Raw genomic sequence first — 17,938 nt, forward strand, 5'->3', positions numbered from 1 at the left:
ATCAATTTTTTTTTTTTTTTGCAAATAATTAACACCTAGTTAGAGAAGACTGAAGAATAACTACCATAAAGGAACATAAGTAATTTTCAATGCCATGAAGTTTCATAAAGTCTTAAAAAATCAAATTATTTCATCTTTCAGGAACAAAGCTATTCTAGATGGCAAGATATTCCTGAACCCTCCACATTAGTGTCTATAATGGGTAGGCCTCATGCAATTATATTTTTATAAGCCAGAGTTCAGATGCATCAAGTTACCAAAACCCATTTTACAAGAATGCCAAATTATGTAATTTCTTCCTATAAGAATGTTATGGGCCAGGTATGGTGGTTCACACCTGTAATCCCAGCACTTTAGGAGGCTGAGGTGGGCGGATCACCTGAGGTCAGGAATATGAGACCAGCCTGACCAACATGGAGAAACCCCATCTCTACTAAAAATACAAAAATTAGCCAGGTGTGGTGGTGCATGCCTGTAATCCCAGCTACTTGGGAGGCTGAGGGGGGCAAATCGCTTGAACTGGGAGGTGGGAGTTGGAGGTTGCAGTGAACCAAGATCGCACCAATGCACCCCAGCCTGGGCAACAAGAGCAAAACTCCATCTAAAATAAAAAAGAATGTTATGGCCCATTTATTGTCTAGGTATTTATTACTGAGCTTCCCTTGGATCTAGTTGACAGTAGGAAGCCAACGTTGAATTAGAATTGCCTTTAATTTCAGCGAGCCCAATCCAGTGTCGCTGGGTCATTTAGTGAATTACATGCTGCCATTCCCAATGAAATCATATAATTACTCATAATCACTTAATAGAATAAAGACATCCTGAAAAAGCTAAATGGAATTTTGAATCATAAATACCAAGGGGTGCAACAATGTAATAACAGAAGGACAAAGAAATCATTTGGTGGATTTCCCAAAAATAAGGTCATTACTCCTGTTTTTGGGGGGAAAAAGGTTTTCAGGAAGGGTAATAACATTTTGACTCCTCATTTAAATTGTATAAAATGCATTTTTACGGCTTGACTTGGCCATATTTATTTTTAGTTCTCTTATACTCTCTTTTTTTTTTGGAAATGGAGTTTCATCCTTGTTGCCCAGGCTAGAGTGCAATGGTGCAGCAACCTCCGATGCCCGGGTTGAAACGATTCTCCTGCCTCAGCCTTCTGAGTAGCTGGGATTACAGGCGTGTATCACCACGTCCAGCTGATTTTTCTATTTTTAGTAGAGACAGGGTTTCACCATGTTGGCCTGGCTGGTCTTGAACACCTGACCTCAGGTGATCCATTGCCTTGGCCTCCCAAAGTGCTGGCATTACAGGCCAGTTCCCTTATATTCTTGAATAGTCCTTTCCTTCTGTTATGCTGGTTATTCTTTTTCTGTGGGTAAGCTTGAAGTGTTTCCTAAGGTTCAGGCTTTAAGCACTATCTAAACACACATCACTTCCGTTGCCCCGCTAGCAGGGCCACTGGCTAATGACAGCCCTTGCTTGGCTCAGGTGGTCTCAGATCCCCTCAGCCTGCACCTTCAGGGCCTATAGGACCACAGGGGCTGGATGAGGAAGGCTCAATTAACTATTGTTAACATACAGTAACATAAGGAAAGCAGGGAATATTTTGAAGCAAAAGAAAAGAATATTCAGTTACTTTAGATTCAGAAAATGAGCGATGAGTCATCCTAGTGCTACGTTTCTACGATAAAAATACCTACTAGATATCTTGTCTTGAATGTCCCCAGCTGCATCAAACTCAGCAGGTCTGAAACTAAACCCTTCATCTTTTGTCATCAAAGTACAATCTTTCCCCTGTACACCCTTTCACAGTTAGTGGTTTCACTGTCCACAGAGTTTCCTGAGCTTAGAGCCTGGGAAGGAGTCGCCCCTAACCCCTTCCCCTCTCTCACCACTCCCACTTGTCATTGACTCTGAAGCCGCCTTTCTTGGGCCCCCTTTGTATCTCACAATTTAATTCCCTCTCTTACATCCCGCAGCTTCTCCTGAGCTCAGACCATTTTCATCTCTCTCTCCCTGCACATCCTTTTCCCTGGGCCCTCGCTCCAGGACCACACACCACCAGCCCATTCTCTAGCCAGAGTTTTGCACCTGGTATGACATGAGTTATAGGTGTGCCAAGACAGTGAGTCCTTCAGACCTCAAGGTGGCCAGAAGCAACTCCTTGGGCTCATCCCAGTGTGCTGCACAAATACCCCTTGTCTGCCTATACCTCAAAAAGATAAAAGTGGGAAGCACTGGGCTGGAGAATGCACACTGCCTATACCAAAACAGCAGAAACTCAGACCCAGCGTCAGTCCAGCTCAAGCCAGGCAGCGTTGGTTGCAAAGTGGACTTGGTGGCTGGGCCCTAATTGTGCTCATGCACTGCAAGGGGGTGATGGGATGCTTTAAAGCCTTGAAACAGGGCCCTGAAGATGGGAATGAGAAGGAGTCAAGGCCAGGTGGCTCATGCCTGTAATCCCAGTGCTTTGAGAAGTTGAGGCAGGAGCATTGCTTGAGGCCAAGAGTTTGAGACCAGCCTAGGCAACCAAGAAAGACCCTGTGTCTCCAAAATATTTTTAAAATAATAATAATTATCCAGGCACAGCAGCGTGAACCTGTAGCCCTAGCTATTCTGGAGGCTGAGGTGGAAGGGTTGCTTGAGCCCAGGAGTTTGAGGCTGCAGTGAGCCATGAATGCACCACTGCACTCCAGTCTGGGCAACAGAGCAAGACTCTATCCCTTGTTGTTAAAAAAAAGACGGAGTCAAGAGATACTTTGCTAGTAGAATTAACCTGGAGAGAAAGGTGTCAGTGTCACCTCTGAGGTTTCAAGGATGGAAGGATGGTGATAATGTTACACAAGATGGAGCACACAGGAGAGAAGCAGCATTTGGGATTGAGAGGGGATGGAGTTGGCCTTCATTAAGTGAATTGGTAGACTGTGGTATTTAGAATTCCAGACGGACACTCGTGTGGAAATGCCTAGCAAAGCACCTGAAAGTCATATCTAGGGCTCAGGAGAAAGAGCAAAATGGAAAAGATAGATGGGAAAGCTATTTATAAAGAGATGAGGAGAGCAGCCAAGCCTTTCGAGAGAGGGCTGAGAGCAGGCCACTGGGCATACTCTGTAACATTTAGAGGAAAGACAGAGAAAAGGATCCAGTCAAGGAAAGTGAGAAGGGGTGGCCAGAGATGTAGGCAGAGATCTGGAAGACCACAGTGCTCTGGCAGCTGAGAAGGCCAACAATAAAAATTTCAACAGCATCAAATGCTATAGTAATGCAGGTAGGAAGAGGACCAAGAGGAAACCAGAGAATTTGGCAATGAGAGGTCAGAGTTGACCTTTCAGTAGTTGATGGTGAAAGAAGCTGTGTCAGTTCAGGTTTTCTGAGAAGCACCTATCAAGACAGATTAGACACGCAAAGAATTTATTGGGGAAATTCTTGTGAAGAACGAAGCAAGAGGAAGCAGGAGGTGGCAAAGAGAGTCCAGGGACCATAACAGAGGTCTGACACCTGTGAGAGGAAAAGGGGACGGAGAGATTGGTTGGAGGCACCTCAGGCTGCAGTGCACCTCTGAGAAGGCTGCAGTCAGGCTGATGGGGCATCCCTGAACAAAGGATGCCTGTTAGGGAGATCCTGCACTAGGCGGGGACGGCCATGAGGAAAGCCCTGTCATGCTTGTCATTGGCTTGCAGCATCCCAGAGAACTGATACCTCCCTGCCTGCAGCAGATGCTCTTGGTTTTTTTGGTTTGGGTTTTTTGTTTGTTTGTTTGCTTGTTTTGTTTGTTTTTGTTTTTTTGAGTCTTGCTCTGTCACCCAGGCTGGAGTGCAGTAGCATACTTTCGGCTCACTGCAACCTCCTCATCCCAGGTTCAAGCAATTCTCCTGCCTCAGCCTCCCCAGTAGCTGGAACTACAGGCACCCACTACCATGCCTGGCTAGTTTTTGTGTTTTTAGTAGAGACGGGGTTTCGCCACGTTGGCCTGGCTGGTCTTGAACTCCTGACCTCAGGTGATCCTCCTGCCTCAGCCTCCCAAAGTTCTGGGATTACAGGCATGAGCCACCATGCCCAGCCAGCAGATGCTCTTAAAGGAGACCTGAGGTTATGTTTACATGGCACCACAGAAGCCAGAGTGACGTTGAGCAGGAAGTAGAAATGCTAGAACTCTGGTCTAAGCTGCTGTCATCTCTATACACAGCATGGCTGAAACAGAAGAGCCACACAGAGGTTAGCAGGTAGGCAGGGCCTGGTAAGGAGGCCATAAGCTGTGGCACTTTCACCCAAAGCCATCATAAAGACCCATAACTAAGTGGCTGGCCAAGGTCACAAGGTTTCATAGAATTGCCAAGACGAGAGCCACCTGTCCATCATTCTTCCCTTGACATCCCTGGTCTCTCCTCCAACCCTGTGCTCTCCCCACACTTCCAATCACATGCGGGATTTAGTCTATCACCGTTCGTATACAGTGGACGCTGTTGCCTTTGATGTATGTTTTTCTGTCAACGATGGTGTTTTGAAGGATTCTGTTACCCCCATTCCTCCATTTCTGTACAAGTAAGTTAATACAAGTAAGTACTGTAGGAAAATGAGCTCCTCCCGTGCCTAACAAAGGTGGGAGGACGATTCCACCTGTCTTTGTGGTGAGCGCTGATGGAGGATTTGAGAAAAGCACCTGTGTGCAGCGGCGTTCTCGTCTCTAAAACCCGCATGGCCACCCGCATGCACACAGGGTATTCTGCCGGTGTTTACCAAATGACGCCAACTAACTACCCTGTCTTTCCTTCTAGGTGACCTCATACATTTGCCTCCATACCTTAGAATGGACTTTTTGTTAAACCGAGGTGGTCCAGGCACCAGCAGGGACCTGAGCTTAGGACAAGCATGCTTGGAACCTCAGAAAAGCCGGACCCTGAAGCGCCCCACGGTCCTGGAGCCCATCCCGATGGAAGCCGCCGCCTCCTCCGCCTCCTCCACGAGAGAAGGACAGTCGTGGCAGCCGGGGGCCGTGGCCACATTACCTCAGCGGGAGGGGGCGGAGCTGGGACAGGCAGCTAAAATGAGCAGCTCCCAAGAATCACTGCTCGACTCCCGGGGCCATTTGAAAGGAAACAATCCCTACGCAAAATCTTACACCCTGGTATAACAGACAGCATGACTGGACAGCGGTTGTAAATACAATTCAAACAATTCAATCAAAGCTACCTTTTTTTTACGGAATTCCAATATTTATAATTAAAGAAAATTGCCAAAATATATTAAAAAAAAGAGAGAAAATACTGAAACCACAGACAGTGCAAAGACTCTCCTGCTTTTTTTCTGTCTGAGTGTGAGCTCCATCTGCCTGGGCATCTGATTTTTTGGGAAAGAAGTCCAGTTTTATGATCTTCACAGGCTATTGCATTTTTACTGATTTTCTACAAAAGTGCATGGGGGGATTCATTAAACCTTCTGACTGGAAGTTCTATCACACAAGAGGCAAGAAAGAAAACAGGGTGGGGGGGGAAATTAGCCTATTTGTGATTTTAAAAGGAACACCGATTTGCGGGCAGGGGAAAACTCCAGTCACGTTTGCACACCTTTCTTTCCCATTAGAAACCGGGCTCTCAATTTGGTCTTCTTTTGTTGTTAATTAGGATGAGTGCCATCAGTGAAGGGGTGGGGGGGAATCAATTTTAGTTTCTTTTTTAATTTAATGAGACACTCTTTGCATTTTGTCTAAGCGAAATAAAAAAGAAAAGGTTGTCTGCCTTTATTTCCATGTCTGCTTCTCTCGTCTTCTACCAATGGCCTGGTCCTTCTTCCCATTGGTACTTCTGTTCGGAAACACCAGGCCTGAACCCAGAGCTCAATTCAATAAACCAGAGTCGATAGTAACACCCTGAACTCCTCAGGAATCTCCAGGAAGCACAAAGAAGGTGTAGCCCCTGCTCTCAAACTGGAGAGGACAAAATGCAGGCTGGTCTCCACTGCAACCAGAGCCCAGCCCAAGTATTCAAAGCCCCTCGCAAGGCTCTGCCCCTTGCCTGCCCATGGCCAGGGTTCAACTGACTGTGACCTATGGGCCAAATCCAGCCTCCTGCTGTTTTTTTAAATAAAGTTTTATTGAAACAAGGCCACATACACTATTTGCTATTGTCTATGGCTGCTTTCATGGCACAATGGTAGAGCTGAATAGTTGTAACAGAGATGGTATAGCCTATGAAGCCTAAAATATTTATTACCTGGCCCATTACAGGAAACATTTGCCAACCCCTTGCTCTGGAGTCTGAAATGTAGCCTCAGCCTGGGCAAGATCATGCATCCTACCCTGCATGACTTTTCCTATCTCCACTATGCCTGGTATCCAAATTTGTGATAGACCATCTTAATAAACATTGCCTCAATCCTCTGTAACCAGAGGAAAGTGATGATCCTCTAAAATCTAAGTTTTTAGTTTCTTTTCCCTCAGTTTATCTCCCATGTGGCTCATCCTAAGAGAGAATTTACTCATAAATAGTTGGAACTGCATTCTCTATCCCACAACCCTCACACGGTTTGCTTTTAAAAGAGGATGTAATCCTCCCCTGGCTGCAACACTCCATTCCAGGCTCATTTCCATAAAAGTGAAAGATAACCAGATCTTCCTGTCAGAGATTTGGCATTAACCAGAAAACATGATCAAACATCCGTGACTGCTCAGTCTCCCAGGCCGAAGATTCTCTACAGGCTTCCATTAAGGCCACCAACATAGACTGGTGCCAGTTATTACCATCTTGGGAACGCATTCAGAAATGTCTTTCTTTCCCTCCCTCCCTCCTTCTTTCCCATCCTTTCTTCCTTCTATTTATTTTCCAGGCAGGCCCATCTGCCTGCTTAGATTCAGTGACACAGAATGTGTCCAAGACCATGTCAAGACCACCTGCTGGTGCTAGTGTGAGATGACTCCATGAATGTGAGGTGTGCATCCATGGTTTCAGAATTTAATCCGTGTTGACATGTACTGTTTGCATATTCTCAGACTGTTCTTTTTTTTATGCAAAAGAAATGAAATGCTACTTTCTGGGCAAAAAAAATAAAAGTCTATCTTTCATCAACCTAAAACTTCTATATCCCCAAACATAGAAGTTTACCTTTTAACATTTTCTCTCAACCTGTACAAAAATAAAAAAAATTCTACATTGTGTTTGCCTCTAGAATGGATTGCTTTCAAGACTCCTGCCTTAAAAAGTACTCATTAAAATCAGTTCAACACACAAACAATTGTCTCAAAAGATCACCTCCTTCCAGTTCAGACAGGGGTCTAGGATTACTGTCTTCCAGGGGCTGCAGATTAAAGGGTAGTGTATACTAAAATGACTGTTATTGACAGTAATAATAATTGATTTTCCTCTGGACCTCTACCTGTCTGATTTGTTTTGTGGAAGTCATCCTATTAACCCAAGTCTGCACACAGATTATTCTATATTGGAATGGTGAAACTCAAATTCTCTATCCTCTGGTCAATATCTATAGGGTACGTGGACAATAGCTATTGGGTCAGTGGACTGGGTTTCCTCCTCAGCATCCATCTGGCTGGCAGCCTGAAAAATCCCCACCCTCCTGGACTAAGCAAGGCCTTCTCTTAATATGTAGCCAGTAAGCCACGCAGCACTGAGCACTCACAATGTCTCCAGGAGCCTGGTGTTTCCATCCCATTCACCTCTGCCTGATGACTGCTGTCTTGCATCCACGTCCACTGTGTCTACCTGTGAAGAGAAGGTGGAACAGTTGAGATGGCAAAAGATGGAACAGTGCCATGACATGAAGCTGGTCACCAGCTACACTGGATAAGCTTTTATTCCACCCATCGTCTTTGGGCCCTTGCTGCAGAGACCCTTGATACTACCTTACGACACAGAAAACACACTGTTGCTTACATTGCTCTTTAAACAAGCAGGAGATCACCACTCAGTAAAGGTCCCTCTGGTCTGGTGTCATGATCCCTGAATCACTCATATGCCAAAAGTTTTATGCAACTTTTTAGGACATGGCTGAGGCCTTCTAGAGAAGCTCTGGAACTATATGAATCAATTTCCAGCAATGACACACTGGCTTCTGGAACTGGAATAAGACTGGGAACTAAAGGACTAGTGTGTTAGAGGCCACCTACTCACCAAAGGTTCAAACGAACCTAACAGTTTGTCCATAAAAGTCCTCTTTTAAATCTCTAAAGAACGTGGTAGAGAGTATCTCAGCTCTCTGAAGAGCACCTGGAAAGACTAAATATCCTCAGTTTAATATCCAGGGCACCCGAGGCCCATGTTGCTTCTCCACCCATTATTCCGAAATGGTCCATGAGAGGCAGTCGAGTGTGGCTGCAGTGAATGAAAGATTTTCTGCAGATCTTGGAAACCAAGCTGTTGTAATCCCTAACAAAAGTTTAAGCCAGGAAGGAATCTTCAGACCTGCATAAAACCTGTGTCTGTTTGCTATGGGATGTTTGTTAGCTTGAGGAGGAGACTTGTGATGGCGGGGTCACTGAGTAGCCTGAAGAATATGTGGCACTGACGAGCCAGAGCTACAGCAGGGGCCAGATGGAACTGTGGACAGGATCCTCCCTGAACTCCTCACCCCTTGGCAAGCAGGGGCTGAAGATTGGATGGGCCTGATGATAACTTGGGTCACCTGAGTGCCATCAAGCATAGGAGTGGGTGTACCTGTTGTGAGACCATCCCCCATGGGTCATTGCATTTGTGCATGTCTCTTGAGCAGAGGCTTTGATGGCTTCTGTTCTGTACTGTTTTTGCAAGGATGCTTGCATAGCAGATAGCCTTGGAAGATAGAGATAGTGTGTCATTGCTGGGCAGAAGGCAGATTTGTTGGCTGACCTAGATAATAAAAACGATGTCTCCTTCTGAGGCAAAATTTGGGCAGGCGTACCAGCAGCCCCCTTCCAGTTTCTTAGGCATTAGATACAGCCAATCAGGAGCCACAGCCTCACTGGTCCCTGTCTAGAATCTGGGTGGTCTGGGACAGCCTCCCTCAGTTCCTTCATCTTTGGTCTAAGTTCATCTTTTCAATGAGGGCCTCCATGAGCACCCTGTTCAATGCCACAGCTCCCCCAGGATTCCTGCCCCCATGTCTGCTTTAGCTCTTGTCCATACCCTTATCATCTAACTTGCTCTGGAATTTATTTATTCGTAATGGTTATTCTTTGTTACCTATCTTTCCTCTCAAGAATGTCAGCTTCACAAGAATAGAATTCTTTGTTTTGTTTACTGTCTCCACAGTTCCCAGAAAAGTCCCTGGCACACAATAGGCATCTTACAAGTATTTGTTGTCTGGGAAAAAAAAAAAAAAAAGTTTGGGGTTTCCTAAGCTTAGAGCTCCTCAGCTATGACACAAACCCACTGCGTGCACAGCATCCACCTGAACTGCTCTGAATCACACCAGGGGCCCTGCAGGGATGGGGAGCTGGTAAGAATATGGCTCTCACACTTACTGCTATACTTTGAGTAATGATATCCTCAATCTCTGACCCAGGAGTCTCGTGCCTTCTGCCAGCATCTATGAAACCGAGACAAGCCAACTTGGTAACTCGCAAGAAAGGTAAAAGTCCGAGGCTTTCTACCATCCTCAACAAGCACAAACCAGACATGGGCAGCAGCAGCTCCCTCCCCCACTCCCCAGAGGGACAAGTCACAGCTTAGACTCACAAACTTTTTGCGATTTGGTGGGAATGGTATTTTTTTTTTTTTTCTTTCTCTCTCTTCTCAATCTCTCACCATCAAAAGAAAGAAAAATGGAAAACTTGGTAAAAGTGACTTTCAGCACATGGCAGGGGGTGCCTGTTTCATCTCTCAAGACCAGCTTGACAAAGCCAGAAAGCCTTTTGTGTCCCAGAAACTTCAACCCCCCTCTAAGAAGAAAAGATAATGTTTATCATCTTCAGCACTGGATCTCCCAGAGTGCTGGACTCTGCCTCTAAGAGATCATCTTTCCATGGAGAAGAAAATACCTGCCATGTACATTCATGTGTGTGGTGGCACCAGGGGCAAGGGGTGCTCCAAGGGTCCTTGAGGACAGCAGTGCTGGACCAGACTGCAACCTAGGTGGGTCACCATGTCCACTGGACATCAGAGGGCATCACAGCCAAAGGAGAGGTGGCATTCCCAGTCATGCTGTGTGTGCCTGCAAGGGTTTTATTCTCAAGCAATTAATTCAATGTTTGCCTCAATGTTTCATTCTCTGAGGTTCCCCTAAGGGTGACCACCTCACTAAATAGAGGGGACTGTCCCCTTGCTACTCTGTGAAGCAATGTTTTAGCAGTCTATTAAAAAGATGCTTCCTGTTTCTAGAGCTGAAAGTATAAGTGTCTTATAAAGGTGCAGCTTCCTAGATGGCAAGCTGATGGTGTGGTATCCTGGTTCAACCCCCAGGTACGGAAAACCAGGCCTCTCACCCTGAGTGGAAGCACAGTCGTCCATGCAACTACTGCTAACACTTGGTAAAACACAAATCCACTACATTCTTGCAGCACGTCAACAACCCCTCAACATCTGCTTCCCCATCCAGGGTGAGAGGTGGTTCTGTCACAGCCCAGGAAGGTGACTAATGACAGTTCTAAGAGATACACTCTGCACATGCCAAGTGAAGCAACAGCCAGAGAAAGATACAGCCACTAGAACTGATTTTACCTCAATCTAGTATCAGCCCAATCCTGTTTCTATTCCTCTGTTAAGTCATGTGATAAGAGAACATTCCTGTCTCATTGAAACTTCTACTTCTCTTCTCCAGTTGATTCTCTTTGAAAGGCCTCTCATCATCTTCGAGTGAGCAGACAGCATTCTGTCCACTTCCGTAGCAAAAGTTAACCCTCAACACCAAGGTGCTGACATTTCCAGGAAGAGGACTGGGAGTTCTTTGCATGGAGCCAAGAATAATGAAGATGCTTCCAAATGGAGTTACAGAGCACCTGGCAAGGGGACATTCTTGCTGCTATGGAAGTAACTGGAAAAGCTTCTAGTGTCCATCTTGGTCAAGGTCCATTCTTAGCTGTGTTTGCTTACCTGCCTCACATGTCCATTCTGCAGCATGTGAAAATTGGGCTTATTCAATGACCTAGGATCACAGGAAAATTTGGGATGAGCAAGGAACATAGCCTAATAGGAAGAACACTGCATTGAGAGGCTTATTCCAAGCACCAGCTTCTCAGCAACAAGTCAGGAGGTCTCACAAAAGGCCATCTGGTTGGGCATTAGTAAACAGACCTGAGTGGACCAGGAGGACTCTAAGGCCCTGTTCGCCCAACAAGGAGATGACCTTTCTCAGTACCAACCTCACTGGGCAAATATTTGAGCTCCTTAAAAGTGTGTGGTGGGGGGTAAGTTGAGGCTGCCTTTCATTTATTTTTTGTGCTCCTAGCACCCTGCACAGGTATCAGCCCAAACTGGTGAAAAGGTGAATGTTTACGAAGAATGTGACATGAAAGTCAGTGTGGAGAGATGTGTTGTGGAATGTAGAAAGGGAGTTTCTCCATGTCTATGAGCTCAGTGTATAAGGCAGACTTTTATGCTTTTAATAAACTCCTAAACTCACCTAATTATTTTTGTGTGTGCATTTTATCCTAGAGGGAAAAGGAAGTTTAAAAGACCAACCTGATCATGTGTAGGTTTCAGATGCTGGAGGCTTCATGTATGTTGCACAAAATCTCACGTGCTGCTGTTGAAAAGATAGACCTTCCCTCAGGTCCTTCTAAATAAAAACCTCTCCTTAGACAAAGCTCTACCTGAACATCCTCTCGAGTAGATTTCTAAATTCATGCTGGTGGCTCCTGTGTGAGAGTCAGCAGAAAACTGCTTTCTGTTGTTGTCGTCATTGGTAAAAAGTCTGAGGGTCTCTCCGTAGGGGGCATGTCCCCAGTCCCTCCCTCTTCCAGACCCTGCTCCTGCCATAGTACACCCGACAGTAGGCCCCTCACATTTCTCATCCTTGGAAAGGTGAACCAAGTGACCATTGCAGGCCTCTGGGGAGCCAGCACATTGGATGCCAACCCAGGCAAACACTTAGGGACCTTTCCAAGCGCCCAGCCCATCTCCTTCCCTCACTCTCAGCAGACAGACACCCCTGACATCAAAGGCCATAGTGTATCTTCCCTGTTCTGCCCCCACCACCAAACTCCTCACAGCCACCTCCTTCCTGACCCTGCCTCTTCCCATCCATAACTCCTCCTTCCATCCATAACCCCTCCCTCCATCCATACTCTGGATCACAGCTGCTCCCAACTTTACAAAACTCTCACCCTCCTTTCTATACCTGGAGCTCATCTCATACCCATGTGTGAAGACATTCAAGTCTCCCCCATCAGTACAAAAGCCCCCCACTTTCCCTGCACTCACTGGAGACACTGTCCTATGTCTCCCCTTCGGTCTTAGTCCATTTTCTGTTGATCATAACAGAATACTTGAAATGGTTTATGAAGAAAAGGAATTTATTTCTCAGAGTTATAGAGTCTGAGAAGTCCAAGATCAAGCGGCCATATTCAGTGAGAGCCATGTTGCTGACGGGGACTCTCTGAAGGGTCTTGAGGTGGAACAGAGCATCACCTCAGATCTTTTTTTTTTTTTTTTTTTTTGATGGAGTCTCGCTCTTGTCACCCAGGCTGGAGTGTAATGGCGCAATCTTGGCTCACTGCAACCTCCACCTCCCTGGTTCAAGCAATTCTCCTGCCTCAGCCTCCCAAGTAGCTGGGACTACAGGTACGCACCCACACACCCAGCTAATTTTTGTATTTTTAGTAGAGACGGGGTTTCACCATGCTAGCCAGGATGGTCCTGATCTCTTGACCTCGTGATCCACCCACCTCAGCCTCCCAAAGTGCTGGGATTACAGGCGTGAGCCATTAGCAAGGTCCTCTTTCTCCAAAGTACCTTCAAAGGTGTATGTTCCCAGAGTTGCAACCTCAGTCCTGTGCATTACTCACCCTGGGCAATGTTAGCATTTTGTCTTCAATCACAGCTTTAGTTACTGTCTATATTCTGATGATTCCTAAATTTAAATCTTCAACCTGACTTCTCTGAGCTTCCAGTCCACATTCAATAGCCTCCAGACATCTCCACTTGCCCATCCCATGTAAAGCTCAAACTGAACCTAATCAACACTCATAACTACATATGACCCCACAACTCCTGGATCCCCTCTTCCTGAATCTGTATTGCAATAGATGGCATTACCATACCACTCAGACTGACTGACAACTGCAGGTGCATGAAAACCCAGCTCCCTGGCATCAAGGTGGAACAAAGTCTGAATTTTTCCAGACTTTCCTCCTCTACCCTTTTCCTGATTTATCTTGATAACACTTTAATAAATCACTGCATGTAAATTCACATCTCGAGTTCTATTTCTGGGGAGCTCTACCTAATGCAAGTTCTTATCCTTTATTCTACCCCTGTACCTATCCTAGTGCCTAGTATACATTCGATGTTCAATAAATATTTGACAATAAATAAATAAGTAGATGAATGAATGAATGAATGAATGAATGAATAAGAGTAGATGACATTGTAAATGTGATATCTCCTTCCTTATTCTCCCCAGTTAAGATTTCTGTAGGGACCAGGTGCAGTGGCTCACGCCTGTAATCTTAGCACTTTGGGAGGCCAAGGCACATTAACCACTTGAGGTCAGGAGTTTGAGACCAGCCTGGCCAACATGGCAAAACCCCATGTCTACTAAAAATACAAAAATTGGCCAGGCGTGGTGGCGAGCACTTGTAGTCCCAGCTACTCGGAAAGCTGAGACAGAAGACTTGCTTGAACCCAGGAGGTGGAGGTTGCAGTGAGCCAAGATTGCACCATTGCACTCCAGCCTGGGCAACAAGAGTGAAACTCTGTCTCAAAAAAAAAAGAGAGAGAGAGAGAGATTTATCTAGGGCAATGCTTACTGAATACTATCTGAGCTTCTCAATGCATAGTGCAAGTAAATCTTGGCCAAAAGTAAAGGAGAAAGTATAAGATCAAATCTTATACTTGAAATGCAAAAGTCTCTGCTATGCTTTCAAGGAGACATGAGCTAGTCTGAGTCTGCCCTGCAGCTGCCCAGGAGCTAAGGGGAAGGAAGTAGGAAGCAGCATGGTAGCCACTGCCTCTGCATCCCACAGCAGTCAGAACAGGCTTGCTCTGGGTTCAAATCTTCCCTTGTGAGCCCTCCTGCAAAGGATAACCTGAGAGGACACTGATACCCAGGTACTCAACAAAGGACTTTTGCAATTGGATTGACAGCCTGGAGGGAGAGCTGAATTTATCAGGGCTTTGAATTCACAGAGGGGGAAATAATTTGGCTTCTTCAAGTAAGCAGGCTGGGCTCAGCCAGGAAGCATCTAATTTTAGCACTATCTTTGATGACAAAATCCTTTCAGGGTTTATAACCTAATGAGGATTTACATTTGGACTAGCAGTAAGGGCTTTCAGAGATAGGAGATGAGATATTTATAGATCTCAGAATACATGTGGAACCTTTAACACATTTCCAGAAATTTGAGTTTGGTCTCCTTTTAAGGTTCCTTTGTGATGGCCTTCTTTGTGGCTGATTCACGCTCCCAGCTTCCTGCTAGGATGTGGCCAATGTTTCCAACACCTGGGGCAAGAACTTGTTGACTTGAGCTGAGCACAATATTTCAAAAGACGGCCAAAAATAAATGGCATTGCACACAAAGTTAATAGGAGCTTGTCTTTGGACTAAAAATAATAAATATAGGAGAATGAGCTTCATTGAAGCCTTCCTGTCATACGGATAGAAGCCACTCTGAGACCCTGAACACACACCACACCAGGATTTTTTCATCAGTTAATCCTGAGACTTCACGGAACAGCCCCAAGAGGGCTTATTTGCTTTTCTTTAACCATCTCGAAGACTTTTTCACTGACTTCCCCATATGCACCAACCCTGAAGGAAACTTAAAATGCAGTACTTAAGAGTGTGGGAGGGCCAGGCGCGGTGGCTCATGCCTATAATCCCAGCATTTTGGGAGGCCGAGGCGGGCAGATCACAAGGTCAGGAGATCGAGATCATCCTGGCTAACACGGTGAAACCCCATCTCTACTAAAAAAAATACAAAAAAATTAGCCAGGCGTGGTGGCGGGCGCCTGTAGTCACAGCTACTTGGGAGGCTGAGGCAGGAGAATGGTGTGAATCCGGGAGGTGGAGCTTGCAGTGAGCTGAGGTCATGCCACTGCACTGCAGCCTGGGCAACAGAGCGAGACTCTGTCTCTAAAATAATAAAATAAAATAAAATAAAATAAAATAAAATAAAATAAAATAAAGTGTGGAATCTGGAGCCAGAGGTTGAGTTCAGAACTGTGCTGTACCACAGATAAGCTTCTAACTGTGGACGAGGTACTAACCACGGCTCAATGTTCTTATCTTTAAGGCATGAGAAATAACAGTAACTAACTCGATTTAGGGATATTTTGAGTCATCAAATGAGTTAAGACATCTAAAGGGCTTAGAATAGTCCCTGGCACATAACAAGTTCTCCAATAAACATTAATGATGATCATTAGTCATTCTTTTAATCTACTTACATAAGACCATGCATGCTTAGTAACACCTGCCCATGGAGAATGTCTCAACAAACATCCCACTCAGTCATCCCAAGCACTGTCTCAACATTTGGGCCGAAAAGGGTCATTCTGTTATATTTGTACATATCAGCATAAGGCACACTCCCACAGCACTTTTGACTGGGCGACTGCCTAAGTATCCTGACATCAATTCCTAGCCCAACAGCATATATGTGTGTGTTTATTCATGTTCAAATGCTTAATTGTGCAGTTCTTTGCCGATCTGATACCATGTCTTCAGCTCATGTCAGCCAGTTTCATTAATAAAGTTAATTATATTGACATCTATTTAAGAATGAGGGGAAGAGAAGAGGAGCAGCTAATTAAAGCCACCTTCTAAAGTATTTCTACCAATATGTATAAATGACAGCATTTACAGTTCAATTCAAATGAAACTGTTCTGTTATCAGTCTAAAAGAAACATGTTGAAAGTTTTAGTCATTGTTGCTGTTGGTACATGCTCTCATTTATTTATGTATTAGGCTTAATAAAAGTAATAAAAAACTAGCCGGGCGACGTGGCGGCGCCTGTAGTCCCAGCTACTCGGGAGGCTGAGACAGGAGAATGGCCTGAACCCGGGAGGCGGAGCTTGCAGTGAGCTGAGATCCGGCCACAGCACTCCAGCCTGGGTGACAGAGCGAGACTCCGTCTCAAAAAAAAAAAAAAAGTAATAAAAGCAAGTTTGAGTTTCTCAAATGTTATCTCTTTTGCAAGAGCCAAATTATTATTATTATTATCATCATCATCATTATTATCATTATTTGAGACAGGCTAGACTGCAGTGGTACCATCTTGGTTCACTGAAACCTCTGCCTCCCGGATTCAAGTGAATCTCCTGCCTCAGCCTCCCAGGCAGCTGGGACTATAGGAGTACACCACTACACCTAGCTAATTTTGTATTTTTAGTAGAGATGGGGTTTCTTCATGTTGGCCAAGCTAGTCTCGAACTCCTGACCTCAAGTGATTCGCCCACCTTGACCTCCCAAAGTGCTGGGATTACAGGCGCAAGCCACCATGCCTGGCCATAGCCAAATTACATTGAGTAAAACTTCAGTAAGTAAAGGAAACAATTCCGCTGGTCTCTAGTGGTATATGAAAGTGTAAAATGCAGTACACCCACATGGAAGCAATCCTTTCTAGCAATCACTACAGAGTACTGCTTGTCCAGGTTTTTCCAAATGTAGCACTCCCTCCTGTCCTTTCCCTTCTCCTTGTCTTTTCAACAATCTACGTTCTGGGGAAAGCAGGGGAAAGGAAAACTTACATTCAGTTTAGGACAGGGTGCCTGGCACAAGGGCTGCCTACAGCTCTTGCAGTTACCTCTGCCTCAGTGAAGTCACCCCTCGTGGTCTTTGAGAATTCTTGGCTGACAGTCATTGCCGAAGTCAATGGGAATTATGGGAGCTACAATTCAAGATGAGACTTGGGTGTGGACAGAGCCAAACCATATCACTGCATTTGCATCTTACTCTCTGTGCCCCCAGCTTTCTGGCTTATTTTATGCTTTCCGTGTTCAGGCCTCTGAGCTTTCTTGCTGAAACCCACAAATCCTTTTGTCTCTCAACAAACTCCAGCACTTGTCCATCTATATCCTTTAGTTTTTAGACTGTAATCTGTAGAGTGAATTTCAAGAGCCTGCTTCCGAACTCAAACATCAAAAATCTGGCCTTTATCATTCCTTCCTTTGAGAGCTGAGAGATAGAAAGCTGCCTGAACGCCGGAGGAAGGTAGAGGGAATAAGGGGAAAACAGCAAAATGATTCTTTGCCACGCACAGCCGTGTACAATAGACATGAGAGCCTCCCAAAAAGACACATTGAAGCCATAACTCCAGTACCTGTGAATGTGACCTGGAAATAGGTTCTTCGCAGTTGCAATCAAATAAAGACGAGGTTGTTTTCAACTAGGGTGGGCCCTAATTCAATAAAACTTGTGTCTTCATAAGAAGGAAAACCCAGTGCTCCTTTAAAAACAGGAGACTAGAAGATGGCCGAATAGGAACAGCTCCAGTCTCCAACTCCCAGCGCCAGCGACACAGAAGACCGGTGATTTCTGCATTTTCAACTGAGGTACTGGGGTCATCTCACTAGGGAGTGCCCGACAATCAGTGCTGGTCAGCTGCTGCAGCCCAAGCAGTGACAGCTGAAGCAGGGCGAGGCATCGCCTCACCTGGGAAGTGCAAGGGGAACGGAAACCCTTTTCCTAGCCAGGAGAACAGAGAAACACAACACCTGGAAAATCAGGTAACTCCCACCCCAATACTGCGCTTTAAGCCAACGGGCACACCAGGAGATTATATCCCACACCTGGCCGGGAGGGTCCCACGCCCACGGAGCCTCCCTCATTGCTAGCACAGCAGTCTGC

General features: G+C 45.5%; 1 protein-coding gene across 1 annotated transcript; it reads left to right on the plus strand.

Moving 5' to 3' along the window:
- The first annotated feature begins 4,783 nt into the window (after positions 1-4,783).
- DSCAM (DS cell adhesion molecule) lies at positions 4,784-5,280 on the plus strand. Its single transcript, XM_017880687.1, has one exon. It carries the CDS (start codon positions 4,814-4,816, stop codon positions 5,135-5,137), a length of 324 nt encoding a protein of 107 aa, XP_017736176.1. The 5' UTR covers positions 4,784-4,813; the 3' UTR covers positions 5,138-5,280.
- Positions 5,281-17,938: the final 12,658 nt, after the last annotated feature.

This window comes from Rhinopithecus bieti, unplaced genomic scaffold, assembly GCF_001698545.2.
Source record: "Rhinopithecus bieti isolate Rb0 unplaced genomic scaffold, ASM169854v2 scaffold_12151, whole genome shotgun sequence".
Lineage (NCBI taxonomy): Eukaryota > Metazoa > Chordata > Mammalia > Primates > Cercopithecidae > Rhinopithecus > Rhinopithecus bieti.

Bases quoted from the DNA above. Each gene is read 5' to 3' on its own strand.
- DSCAM (XM_017880687.1), top strand. From the start codon at position 4,814: ATGGACTTTTTGTTAAACCGAGGTGGTCCAGGCACCAGCAGGGACCTG.